Source organism: Pseudopodoces humilis, chromosome 13 (assembly GCF_049639895.1).
Source record: "Pseudopodoces humilis isolate 2021_Gansu_Grassland_sample_001 chromosome 13, ASM4963989v1, whole genome shotgun sequence".
NCBI classification, from domain to species: domain Eukaryota; kingdom Metazoa; phylum Chordata; class Aves; order Passeriformes; family Paridae; genus Pseudopodoces; species Pseudopodoces humilis.
The window spans coordinates 9,989,075-10,002,001 of NC_142212.1; the positions used below are offsets into that span (position 1 = coordinate 9,989,075).

Genomic DNA, 12,927 nt, shown 5'->3' on the forward strand with positions numbered 1-12,927 from the left:
CCACAACAGGAGAGAATATGGGATTTGAGGAATGAAGGGACTTGTAGAAGTATGCATTTCCAGGGTCACAGGATCTGTTATGCAGGCAGAGTCGTACCTACACGGTTATAACAGACACCCCAGAGACCTCACACCCTCAAATACCCCATCCCTTCACTCTCAGCTTTGTCTTCCTGTGCAGCCAGTCAGTATGATTTTATCCAGAGAGATGTGTAGTATTGGAGGATCTATAATCATAGGTGGAATCATGCTCTGAAGTCATGATTTCTGCCAGGACTGACTAAGTTGTTGTTCTTGACTCGGTGGCAGAGCCACAGTCAGAGCACACTCGTGCCGAAAATAGAGGGAAGAATTTAATTACTATGACGTATTGGGCCAGATCATCACAGCCTTTATTAAGATTTTCTTTGAGCAAACTGTGTTATTTTGCAGTAGTGTGTTTGGTTGGAAATGGATGCTTAAACCTCCTAATTCTAGATTTGCAACTTGAAAATATGTGGTTTGGATTCTCACTTTTAAAGACTCGTGGAAAGGGTGCCTGCAATTAGATAAGTACACACAACCTGAAATGATCACTGAGCCACTGCACAAGCACAGTAGTGGCAGTGAACCACACAAGCTGGGTGGGAAGCCAGGTAGATGTGAAACAGATGTGAAACAGTTTTTGAACGCTGAGTGTGCTGTGGGGATGTGCAGTCACAGCTCTGTGCACCTCACACTGCCCTGTTGAAACCAGGGGCCTCTGTGGGAGTGCTGGGATGAGGAGCTCATGGAGCTGTGATTCCTGGGACTCTCCTCTGTTGTGACCCTTGTCTTTGTTTCACTTGGGTGTGGAGCAGTCTCTGGTTGGTTCCAGTTGCTAGGGGAAGGTGGCTCCCCTCCTCTTGCACCCACAGTTTTGCCACTGGCACTGTGGAATCACTACAGCAGATTCACTCCCAGCAAAACCCAAAGCTAATAGCTTTACATCAAGGATGAACGTGACCTTTCATTCTTAATAGCTCTAAAGGCAAAAGATCAGAGAAAAACACGTCAATATTCTCGACTGCATTGATGTTCGGTTGTGCAAACATCTTTCATCTGATAGAAGGGGTCTTAGTTCCTCATCCTGAAGCTTTGTCAGCTGGGGGATTCAAACTTGCAATATACTCATTCATTGGGGGAACTAGTTTGGTTTCTTGGAGGGGAAGAAAATAAAATAACAAAATAAAAGACCATGATCTAGCAATAACCCCTGGCTAACCTTGTGCAAGGGGTAGTAGTGAACTACTACTACTAAAGTTTGATACTTTGATAGTATCAAAGCAAAGACTTGCATGGCTTTCCTGTCCCAAATGTGCAAACTGCTGCTCAGGCTTTGCTATGTGCCATCTGAGTGGGGGACAGAGTTTAGTATTTAAAACCAGGGTTAAAAAGGGCGTTCATTAAGCTATTAATAAAAAAACCCAAACCCTGGAAAAAATTCAAAGAGGAACTTGTCACATCATTGCACAGGTATTTCTTGGATTCCACAATCATTACTTTGACTGTTACAAGCAGTGTCACTGTTATGTGGTGGGAGCAGGGAAAATTCTCCACACTGAGAGCCAAGGAGGCTTTCCAGATCTGCCTCTGTCTTATCCAAAAATAGACCAGAGACTCACAGTTCCAGAGCAAGGAGTCATGGCCCATTTACAGACCTGGGCCACGGGGGTTTGCTGTCTCTGCTTGCTCAGTTGTCTGAGCTCTGGAGAGGAGAGACTACAAGCAAGTGAGGCAGCATGGGAGAAAAAAAAACTGAAGTGTAGGGCTCTGTTAGGGAAAATGTTTCTCTCTCTGGACTGTTCAACTCATATTAACCTGCCATATCTGGAGTTGAATAGTAGGAAGATAACACATTTGAGGACCATAAAGTGAGTGGCTTGGATATAAAAAGTCATCAAAAGCTTACTTTCCGTCTGTAACAAAAACCAGTTTAAAGTTAATAGTTCCTCTAGCCAGACACATGATTTCACTTCTGGAGATTATCATGACTTGTATTTTAATTTGCTCTTTGATTTGTTCCTGGTCACTGATCCATGGAGGATGCTTGCTGCAGCATATTTTGGCAGGAATTGGAGTGTGTGCATGGAAAGCAGAACTGGTAAAACGTTATTTATAATTGATCAGCATGACGTGTATGGGGTTTTTTTTGGCAGCCAGTGTGGCTGATTGCAGCCTTCACTGCCAAAAGACCCAGCCACAGAGACCACCTGACAGGACACAAAAACAAGTTTGAGATTCAGTTTTTCCTAGATGGAGTGAATTTAGTCCAGCTTTTTATTAGAAGTTCTGCCTGATTTACAGAGGTGATTTTTTGGGTGGCTTACAAGAAAGCTGAGACCTACAGATTTCCACTGGTATCACCACTGCCAGCAGATGTAACTACCTTTGTGGCTGTGTCAGCAGTGCTTTTCTTTACTGATCACTGGAAGGGGAACCATCCAGCATGTCAATAGTTATCAGCTTCACCTCCTTTAACTCCTTAAGTCATTGTCCCTTTGTGCCTATAAATGTGCCTCAGTGCCCACTGGAGAAGGCCTAAGGAGACACTCAGCAGGAGGGAGATGTTTAAGACCCCCTATACCCTAACCCATACGAGTGGAATGCATTTTCCCCCTCACCATTTTCCTTAACAACCTGTGTGGAACAGAAACAAGCAAAGGGGCTGTTTCTAAGGGCAAACCCTATTTTTGACAGACAATAACATGCATGTGAGGTCAGGTAAGCATGCAAACTGCTTCCCCAAGGTGGTATTAATTTCAAGCCTTTGCAAGCTCTCAATTGCCTGGGGCTGTGTTGGTGGTGATGCTGGCTCCACCTCTGCCAGGGATGCCACTGTTCCCATGGCAACTCACCATCTCCCATTTTAATCTTCCCCTTCCCTTCCATTAGGCAAGATAATTCCCAGATACAGAGTGAAGAAACAGTGTCCAGGTGTGGTACAGTTTGCATTAACACTTGTTTAGGAGGAGGATGCCACTGGATACTCGCTCAATGCAGCCTGTTACAACCTCCATCACTTGACCCCTAACCTCTCACAGAGGAGGTTTCCAGCCCACCCAGCACTGCAGGGTATCATGAGAAAAAGCAGGACTGTGAATCTTATGCACATTCAGGTCCTAGAAAAGGCAGTGTCCATGGTCCATTAAGTTTATAGCAACTTCAGAGTCCTTCTGTTTCTTGCCAAGATGCTACACCGCAGTTACTGATGTACCCTGAGCCACCAGACACAAAGCATATGATCCCTGAGGCAAATCCCCATTTCCCAGGATGCAGCGACACATCAGCAAGGCAAGACAGCCCCTCCTCACCCTGATGTTGGAGGCTGCAAGACGTAAATTGCTACTCTTGGTTTTGAAGGGCAGATAGAACCATGGGGGAATAGAAGTCCAAATTTAGAGGCCCCTTGCAACCCCTTAACATTCTATGGTTCTATGACGCTTTTTTGAAAAGTCAGGTCATGGACAGTATGGCATTTGACAGATCCATGCACTTTCCTTTGCATTTCTGCAGCACTTTGTTGAGAGATGACTGCAGGAGAAGGTCAAGTTAGGACAGAAACAGTCCAAGAGGCTTATTCCTGCCAGCTCCTTTCTTGACTGTAACCACTGCTTCAAATGACTTAGCTGTGTGCTCTCCTTTCTCCCTGCAGTTGGCCATGGGCAGAGCGAGGGTGATCGTATGGTTGTGTCAGATTTCCACGTCTTCATCAGAGACAGCTTGCAGCACATTGATCTGATGAAGAAAGAGCACCCTGAACTGCCTGTTCTCATCCTGGGGCACTCCATGGTAAGCACCATCCCCTACCCCTCCAAGCAGCACCCAGGACATGTGTCACAGTCTGGTGATACTGTGGATGGCAGGAAATAACTCACTCCACAGCAAGGAAACAAAACTTTGAGGAACCTTCCCTTCCACTTCATTCACTGACTGATTTTCCAGCATGCTATAACCCTGAGATCTGCCTTGAGTAAAGACAGTCCTTAACTTTTCTATCCCCACCATGGCCCTAATTAGTGCCACTTGCAACAAGGAGTCTGTTTTTTAACACCACCATTCATTCCCGTGGCTATGTGGTAAGTCTCACCAGCTCCCTGCAGCATCAGGCTTCCCCTTTCATTTTAACCAGTAACCAGGAGGTTAAGCCCTCCAAGGCTTTGTGAGCAGCATGGGGATGAAGCACGAAAATACCCTGTAGCCTCATTCTGTTAAACAACCTAACAGGAAAATGTACCAGGGATTAAGGCTGCAAAAACAAAGGCACTGATTTGGTGAACAGATCTGAAGCCTGATTCTGACAGCACGGGCCAAATCCCCTTATTCAAACTAACAGTATTCCCACTGATGTCATTGATCTGCCCTCCCTGCCTTCCTGGAGGAGAGGAAAATGAATAAGTACTTTGGGAGTCAGTCCATGCTCAGATAAATAAGTGTTCTTGCATAAGAAGGCATGGCATGCTCTGAAGGGCTCCCGTGCTCCAAAGCCGCCGTAACAAGGAGCAATTTCCCAGTGAGGTCTTTGAGACGCTTCTCGCTGCTGCTCCATTTAACAAGCCCCTGGTTCTCCAGCAGTGTGGAAGATCACCAAATATTTCCCTTGGCAACTAATCCTCTGCAAACTTTCCCAAGCAAGCCCACTGGATCCCTTCCATCTGCACCCCTCGCCATCAGCCCCTGTCCCCATGCAGGATGGCTCAGCCTGGCTGTCATTCAGCTCCGGACCATGGGCTGGGTGTTTGCTGCCAGGCCCTTGGCACAGCACAGTGGGGCTGGAGGGGCTGGGGACACTGAGGAGGAGAATATTTGATTCCCATTAATTAGTGAAGATTTTCACATGCCAGTGGCAGCACTGCTGTTGCCCAGGTTACCAGTGGCACAGCATGGAGCAAGCCCAGCTTCACGGCATCTTCCTGATGCAGCACCAGTCTGTCAAGCTGACAAACCTCAACTTAATTTTCAAGTCCCACCTGAACTACCACAAGACATTTTCTTCTTACTTCTTAGTCCTTTTAAGTAAGGAGGACACAAGGCATCCCGGGGAGCTGACGGACATTGCACGGAAAGTTGAGTTCAGTGTGACGTGAGGGTTTATAGCATGAGAACAGAAATCAGATCTCTTCTCCCCCACGAAAACCAGACACTTCTAGTGCTTCTACTCCTCCAGCCTTCCTTGCTGACCACACTGCACTCCCAGTGGGGCAGAAATAATTGCTTGCTTGGACTAAAGCCCTTCCAGTAACAGGATTACTAAACAAACAAGATGTTGGCACCTGTATTAAGCTGTGGGCTGTTATTTTGCATTGCAGGGGGGAGCCATCTCCATTCTGACAGCTAGTGAGCGACCCAGTGAGTTTTCAGGCATGCTGTTAATCTCTCCTTTAGTGGTAGCCAGCCCAGAAGTCGCTACTCCCATCAAGGTAAGAGCAAACCCGCGTTGCACATGGTCACCTTGCTCTTCTGCAGAAGAAAAAGTGTTAAGACCTCTGGCCTTGAAATGCAAAACCCTGCTGGGATCTGTGCCACCCAGATGCCAGTCAATACTTTTCTTCTAAGTGCCTCCCCCACAGTTCCACCTACTTTTCAGAGGGGAAGTGAATCCTGAACCTGTCCAGAAAAACCTATTTAAGCAAGAGCTGGGTACTGGTGGTAGCAGACTGTGCTTTCTTCACCTCACCCCGTGGCAGCCCACACAATGCTGTCCTTTCCCTTCCTCTCCTACAGCTTTCTTCCTGACTCATGCAGTCTGGTATAGTTGCAACACAGGCTGCTGGCTAAGTCAGGCCAGGGTTATTTTTGGCATTTGGGGGATGACCAATTTCTGAACAGAACTGCAGCTCCTGAGTCCCAGAAATCCTTTATGAACCTCAAAAGAGGCTTCCAGCTAAAGCATCACTGGCCCAGCTGCATCCCATTTGGCTTGGTACCATAACTGGTTCTTGTCCAGACCACCTCTTTTGGTTGCATTTAGGCTTTATCCTCCTCCCATTCACATCTGCCCTCAAGAGCTGTTTCTGATCCACAATTGCATTGCCCAGTTTGCCCTTCCCCAGGGAAGTTCTGCAAAGCAACTGAGCCTCGGCTCTCTCTTCCTTTTTGCATTTTTAAAAGAATAAACAACAATCCTAAAAGAAGCTGGAAGCAAAGGGAAGGAGCAGCTAAACCAGCAGGAAGGACAGAGCCTCTCATTCCCACAGGACTCCTTCCTTTATCCTTTCTCCTTAGATACTTCTCCTAGGGCTAGCTTCTTGTTTTAATTTACTTCTAAGCTATTTCTCCTTTTTTTTTCCTTCTGTGAGGAAGGAGACAGATTGCCTCAGCTTTCAGTATAATCCTGCCCCACTTTCTGCTGTAGCCAAAGCCATCTATGGACCTCACAAATCATTACAAGCACCAAAGGGTGCTTTCTAATCACCTCTTTGCCACTGAAGAAAATGCATTAAGACCTGTAGCCTTAAGATGCAGGACCCTGCTGAGATCTGCACCACCTGGATGCCAGTCAATATTTTCCTTCTAAGTGCTTTCCCATTGTCTGATTTTAAGAGAAGTGAATCCTGAAGTCATCCAGTCCAAGTAAACTTATTTAAATAGGAGTCAGAGTAACAAAGTCTGGTTTTAGGAGGCTGGTTACCGATTGTTCATGGGTAAGACTACATCTGGCCTAAGTGTCCCGTGAGCACCAGTGCCCCTGCTTTTTCTTACTTGGGAAAGCAAAAAAGAATAACTTTTAAGAAAAAATAATAAACAGTCGGAATATGAGAGAGACTGTTAGCCTTTTCTTTCTAATCAAGGAAAATAAGGAAAATTGCTATAGCTTTACCTTTTGCTAGATGCTAAACCCTTTCTGAAACAAGGACTCACCAGTTCTGTGGGAACTAGCATTACTGTAGTCTGTTTTGTTGCAGATCTCTACTAGATGTTGCTTTATTTCCATGTAAGAAATAAATGCAATGATGCATTATTTAGCTAGGAAATCCTATTCTCTAACTGAAGTATTTTGGAGGTGTTTATACAGTCTCTTTCCTAGAAAGTCTTTCACATGCAGTATTACAAGAGCACCGTCACTTTCTTTCTCTTTCAAATCTATTGTTGTATCTCAAAATTGATAAAAATTAATTATTCCTGAAATAGCTCTGCTCTGTCCCACTCAGTTGAAATCATTTCAGGAGTTGAAAAGGTATTTTCAAGAGGAAGGATTGAAAACAAGCAGAGTATTCCCGCATAAGATTCATTTTCCCATAAAGCTGTGTGTTTTTTTTTTTTCCTCTGAGAGTCAAAAAAACATTTCATGGTGATTGTGCTTCTCAGGAACAAAGGCTTAGTTTTCCCTTGGAACTGGTATGACTTCTCAGCCCTGGGCCATTTCCCAAGGACCATTGCATTCATCCCTTTGTTGGGGAAGTTTCCAGCTGAGCAAGAATTTACCTTGGCCTGAACAAATGAGGGCTCAAGACAACAATAAGAGCAAACCAGATGACACACTGGGTCCTTCAGACCTTCCCTGACTGCCGAGGCAGCTCAGCAGCAGCAGAAGCACAGCATGTTTGCAGGCTGTGCAGGAAGATCAAATGTTGCTCTTTGCAGAAACACAATTTCACCACTGCCCTACAAATCCTGTGTCCTGATGGAAGCATCCAGTTGCAAATCCAGTAGAGTGAGAGGGATCTTGCTGCCTTCCCCCTTTTCTTCTCAAGTGACCTGGACAAAATTCAGCTCTGAATCTTTGCAGTTTCAAAGGCAGAGACAGGAGTCACACACATCTTCTGGCAAAGGGCAGAGCAGGGGTGAAAGAGCATCTCCCACTTCATTTCTGCTATTGAATGCTTTGAAATCAGGTGGGCAGGACAACTGCTTAGGAAATATTCCATGGTGTCTAATCCCCTGTACTGACCCTCAGCCTATTGTTTAAGGACTCACTACACAGTATTCCCTCTTTACCTCTTGTGTTTTACATTTCTATTTCCATTTCTATTTCCATTTCTATTGCTTTCTAAGCTGACTGGGCATCACGTTGCTCACAGTCTTTCAGCCTGAATCTGCACCCAGCAACACTACAAAGGACTTTTCCTAAGGTTTAATCTAGAAGATAGTACTACATTAAAACTTTTTTTTTTCTATCTTTTTTCTTTATTCTGTTCAGTTGAGCAGAGACAATAGTCATCAGATTCGGAGTCCATAATCCTGCCTAGGAAACATGAAGGTGCATAGCTCAAATCATCACTGCCTGGAGTTTACATGAAATGAGGGAAACCCCATTCCTTCTTGGATCATCATAAGCTCATAGCTGCATTGTTGTGTAGTAAAATTCAGTTTTGCTGACACAATGTCATAGCCAGTGAGGGGCTCAGAATACTGGCACACAGTGACACTGGCTCCTACTCATATCTACCAGAGGTACACTCGTACTCCCAAACCTGCTGTGAGTCTTCACAGCTTTTCACTCCTCGATGACTTTGACTTCAACCTTGTGTTATTCCTCTAATACCATAATAATCTGTTGTGTGTCATCTGTGATCTGAAGTGCCAGGGAGTGCTTCAGAAAGGATTAGGTATCTTCAGAAACGGAGGGCATAGGGGACAGCCTACCTCCAAGTGTTAGCTGTGAACAGCACAGGGCCATAAACCAGACCAATGAGCACTAACTGAGTATCTTCTGACTTAAGCAGTGATCACTTAATTAAAGGCAGCTATCAAAGATCAGAGCAGAATTATGGTATCAATGTGCTTGCAGTGCTATTGAAGTGAAAGATGTTACCCTTTCTTCTTGCAGCAGTTTCCAGCCTGGGCTGCCCAATGCTATTGTGTGCTGTTCCCAGGAGACGTGTGAGCAATGGATTCCCTTAGCCAATGCACACACACTTGGCTGTTATTTATTTACAGGTTCCCTGGAGAATACTCTTATCAAAATTAGTGCAGCCTAGGCAACTCCTGCAAATGGCACTCAACATCACTTACGCACTGCAGCCTGAAATCAGAGCTGTGGCAGCAAGGAGAGGGCTATAAAACACCAAAACCCAGACCTCTAAAAGCTGGAAATTACCTTTTCCTATCAAAGTATTTAACTGAGGCCTTTCAGAAATTAACTTAAGAATGAGGCAAAGGCACAGTACAATGAAGTTGTGCTGCTGCATGTGGACGGACAGCTGATGGCATTTCAGTCTAGCACACCCACTCCCTGCTCCCAGGAGCAGTTTAAACACTTTCCTCATTAAGAGAAATGTTTTAAATATAGGACAGATCTTTATCCAGAGTTAGCTGACAATTCTCAACTATTTAACTCCTGTGCTGATTTCCATCAGCTCAGGATCTGGGCCTCTATGATCCCTCTTTTCCCCTAACTGAATCTGTGACTGCTTCCTTTCCTCTCCCACAGGTTTTTGCAGCGAAAGTGCTCAACTTTGTGCTCCCAAACCTATCACTGGGATCGATAGATCCAAGTGCAATTTCCCGGAACAAGAAAGAGGTGAGAACCTTAATGCCATTTTAAGTCACTGCATAGTTGGTATCTTGCCCCAGTCCTGCCATTTTTCTTTTAGAAAAAAAAACCCCACAAGTGTTTTGCTAAATCAGGGGGGTGAAATCTGTGCTGGTGTAGAAAGGTGACATATCTTTGAAGCTAGTGGAACTGACTGCTCACAGAAGACTGTGGGAAACCAGCTGCTCCTGCCTGGGGTGTGCCTTTCACCCACAGCTGCTCTGGGTCCCAGACATGACAGAGAGCTACAGGTGCAGTGGGAAGGACATGGGAGCCCTGCCTTTGTCTCTGCTGCACCACTACCACTCATTACAGCAGCAAAACACAACTCAGATAGCAAACACACTGCTAAAGTCAACTTTTCCATCCCTGCTCTTTGTGGTGAAATCCTGCAAAACCCTACAATACTGGAGTTTCATTTTCCAGCTTCCAAACCAGGATCACATTGTGCCAGATGCATTGAAGCAGAGGAAAAGAGCATGCTTGAGCCAAAGAACTTGTTACGACATCTCCTGGATCACACTCTGCCTCTGCTACAGCCTTCCCAAACAAATGATATATTCATGCTGCACCCAAGAATAATACTTTAAGGATCTGCAATTGAAGCAGCTGTTGTAACAACACAGCTCCAGACTCAGCACTGTGAATGTGCATGGAACTGCCCCGGGGTTGAGTTTTTATAGTGCTGCAGTAGTCTGGGACTCATCTCCCATTCACACTCACTCCTGGTAATAACTGTGTCAGCCTTTTCATGCCACCACTGCAAAAACTGCTGCAACACCACCTAACGAGGGTTCTTCCTTCTCACTCTTGTAGGGCCAGTGAATGGAGAGAGTCACAAGCCATAAGTGAATGAAGGTGCTTAGGCTAGACCCAGAACTTGGTGCATTTCAGGAAGCACCATTTTTTCTTGAATTATAGAAAATGGCACCCAAGGGTGTCCCAAGAACTTGCCTGGTGTAAAGTGGTCACTTGTTCCTGTGCTCCCACGCCAGCTCACATCTCACTGACAGATGCTGTAATTTTCCACACTGTTCATGCAATGGTTCACACCTTAACTAGGAATTAATAAATTGCCTTTCTCTGGGAAGGCAGCTCGACCAGCATTAGAATTGAAGCTGAAAGGATCAGGTGCAAAGACAGTGCCAACATCTGCGTGAGTGCAGTGCATTTGGCCTTGGCATATCCCACATCTTTGGCTCACCTATTCAGAAAACAGGAAAGCAAAGAGTTTCCCAGAATAGCCTTAAGGCTCAGGGTTGTTTCTTGGCACTGCCAGAGGGGTTTTTGTTCCAATGACTTTCAGTTCACTCATCCTTGAACAGAGCATAAGATTTCACTGTGTTGGAGGTGGAAAGATCCAAGGAGCTGAGGAAAAGACAGGACTAGCATGGAGTGTGATCATGTGCATCCGCTGATGCACCGTGTGCCATATGCTCCAAAGCATCATATGAGGCTGCACAAAATATATGCTTGGGAAGAAGGCTGACTCCAATCTAGCTGTAGAAACCTGCTCTTAATTATATTCAGCTGCCATAACTTGTTGCATATAATTCAGAGAAAAGGTTTAAATTAGACAATCAATTCACTAAAATGACACAGAGGAAAGTTTTCACATCTACATTTGTATTTAGAGGATAAAAGCAATCAGTGCTCTGGAGGAGGAGAGGAATTGGAAAGCTTTATTCCCTACCTGAGGAGTGAGTGTGTCTGCGACGTGTGGGCCTTTGCCTGCTTCTGCACTGATTTGTTATGTGACACCTGAACTCTGCTGCTGCTGCATTTAAAGGATGTTTTAAATTTAAAACATTTAAGGATGTTTTAAACACACCTTCAAGAGCTGGATCCTCTGCTGGAAGATGCTACTGCTGCACTCGATAGCTTTGCAGGAGAAAAGTGATGCTGTAGGGACATAATAATAATAATAATAATAATACATTTATTAATAATAATAATATATAATTAATAATAATACATTTATAATGTATAATAATAATAATACAGAATAATAATACATAATAATAATAACACTGAATAATAATACATTTAGGAAAGTGTCAGAGAGTTCCTGAAATTGGCACACAGTATTGACTGAGCACTTCCGTGTCGTGGTGATGTTAGGAATCACCATAGCAACCACTGGACATACTTTATAATAAATGCTATTGTGTTGTCTTTCTAACCACATATTTGCTGCTGCTTCATCTGCTCTGTGATGCTTCAAGTCTCTAAAGCTTCCTTGTAGCGTTGTTTTTCCTCTGCCCTTTCCCTTTTCATGGAGCAAGGGAGAGCCTTTTGCAGTGGATAAAGGTGTTATTTTATGAGCTTCCTCAGAGCCTGCCTGTAATGGAGACATCCTCCAGATGAGATGCCCTGTGTGCTGTGCTGCCTTCTCTCCTGTAAGTGAGCACACAGCTGACGTGGCAGCTGCGGGCAGTGACGTAAAGAGCTTTCCTGACCCTCTTCAAACACCAGGATTTGAGGCTCCAAGCACTTATGGAAGGCAAGACAGCATTTTTGTCCTCTGGCTGCCTCTAAGCACACTCCACCCTCCTTTTGGATTCAAGACGCTCAGATTTAAAGCACACAATGTGCTGGGAACATCCATTATTTATATGTTACACATACTCTCCTGCCAGACCAGCTTTCTATTCACTAGAAATATTTTTGGGACAACATCCAAGAATTTACTAATGAGTTTGTGTTCGCAGAAAGCTGTCTTCACGGTGTGGGGACTGAAATACAGAATGATATAGAGATGTTGGTTTGATGTTTGCTGTATCAAACACATGACAGAAAAAAGACAGCAAGAAGCAACCTTAAAAACCAGTCCTGTTCTTCCAAGGAGGATTGACATCACAGTGGCAGGAACCTCTTTACCCCACTAGTCTTTGTTAGCTGCTGTTGACTTGGTGGAATGGTGCCCCTGACTTCAGCCTTGTTCCTGCCAGTCCACATAGGATGAGGCTGCAAGAGGAGATGCAGACCTCTAAACAGGTCGATGCAATCCAGCAACCTGATGGTTGCTTCTGTCTTAGAATTACATAAAGATAAAAAGAGCTGTTGTGATGTGAGAGACCCTGGAGAGCCTTTGCCTGACAGCGTCTGGAAGCAGTCACAGGCTCTCTTGGGATCACCTTCTGTTCTTGCCCCCTGTCTCAGAGCTTGGTGCAGCAACAACAGTCTTGGGTTTGCAGGGTTTTCAGATTGTAGCCTGCAAAATATAAAGCCCATTCCCTGTCTTTCCTCCTTCCCCCAGAGAGCTGCTGCTTGGCACTCACCCCATGCACTGAGCATTAACTCTGACTGCCCCTGCAGTCCTGATCATTTTGGTTTGGGACTGGGTTTGGTCTTTTTATTTTCCTCCTGCCACCATCTACACAAAAATACTTGTTGGCTGCTCAGAAGCTAAAAAATCCCCGTTCTTTCAGATA

The 12,927-nt window shown here is 44.9% G+C and overlaps 1 protein-coding gene across 4 annotated transcripts in view; it reads left to right on the plus strand.

Annotated features, from left to right (window-relative positions):
• The window catches only part of MGLL (monoglyceride lipase), a 102,035-nt gene that overhangs the window by 81,703 nt on the left and 7,405 nt on the right, over window positions 1-12,927 (plus strand). For 3 of the 4 annotated variants that reach the window (XM_014251654.2, XM_014251657.2, XM_005522071.3), the window contains 3 exons: window positions 3,674-3,810; window positions 5,328-5,438; window positions 9,392-9,481. In XM_014251654.2, coding sequence (XP_014107129.2) covers window positions 3,674-3,810; window positions 5,328-5,438; window positions 9,392-9,481 — 338 coding nt within the window. The remainder of the gene's footprint in view (window positions 1-3,673; window positions 3,811-5,327; window positions 5,439-9,391; window positions 9,482-12,927) is intronic. The other variant, XM_088061680.1, reaches the window with a different exon arrangement.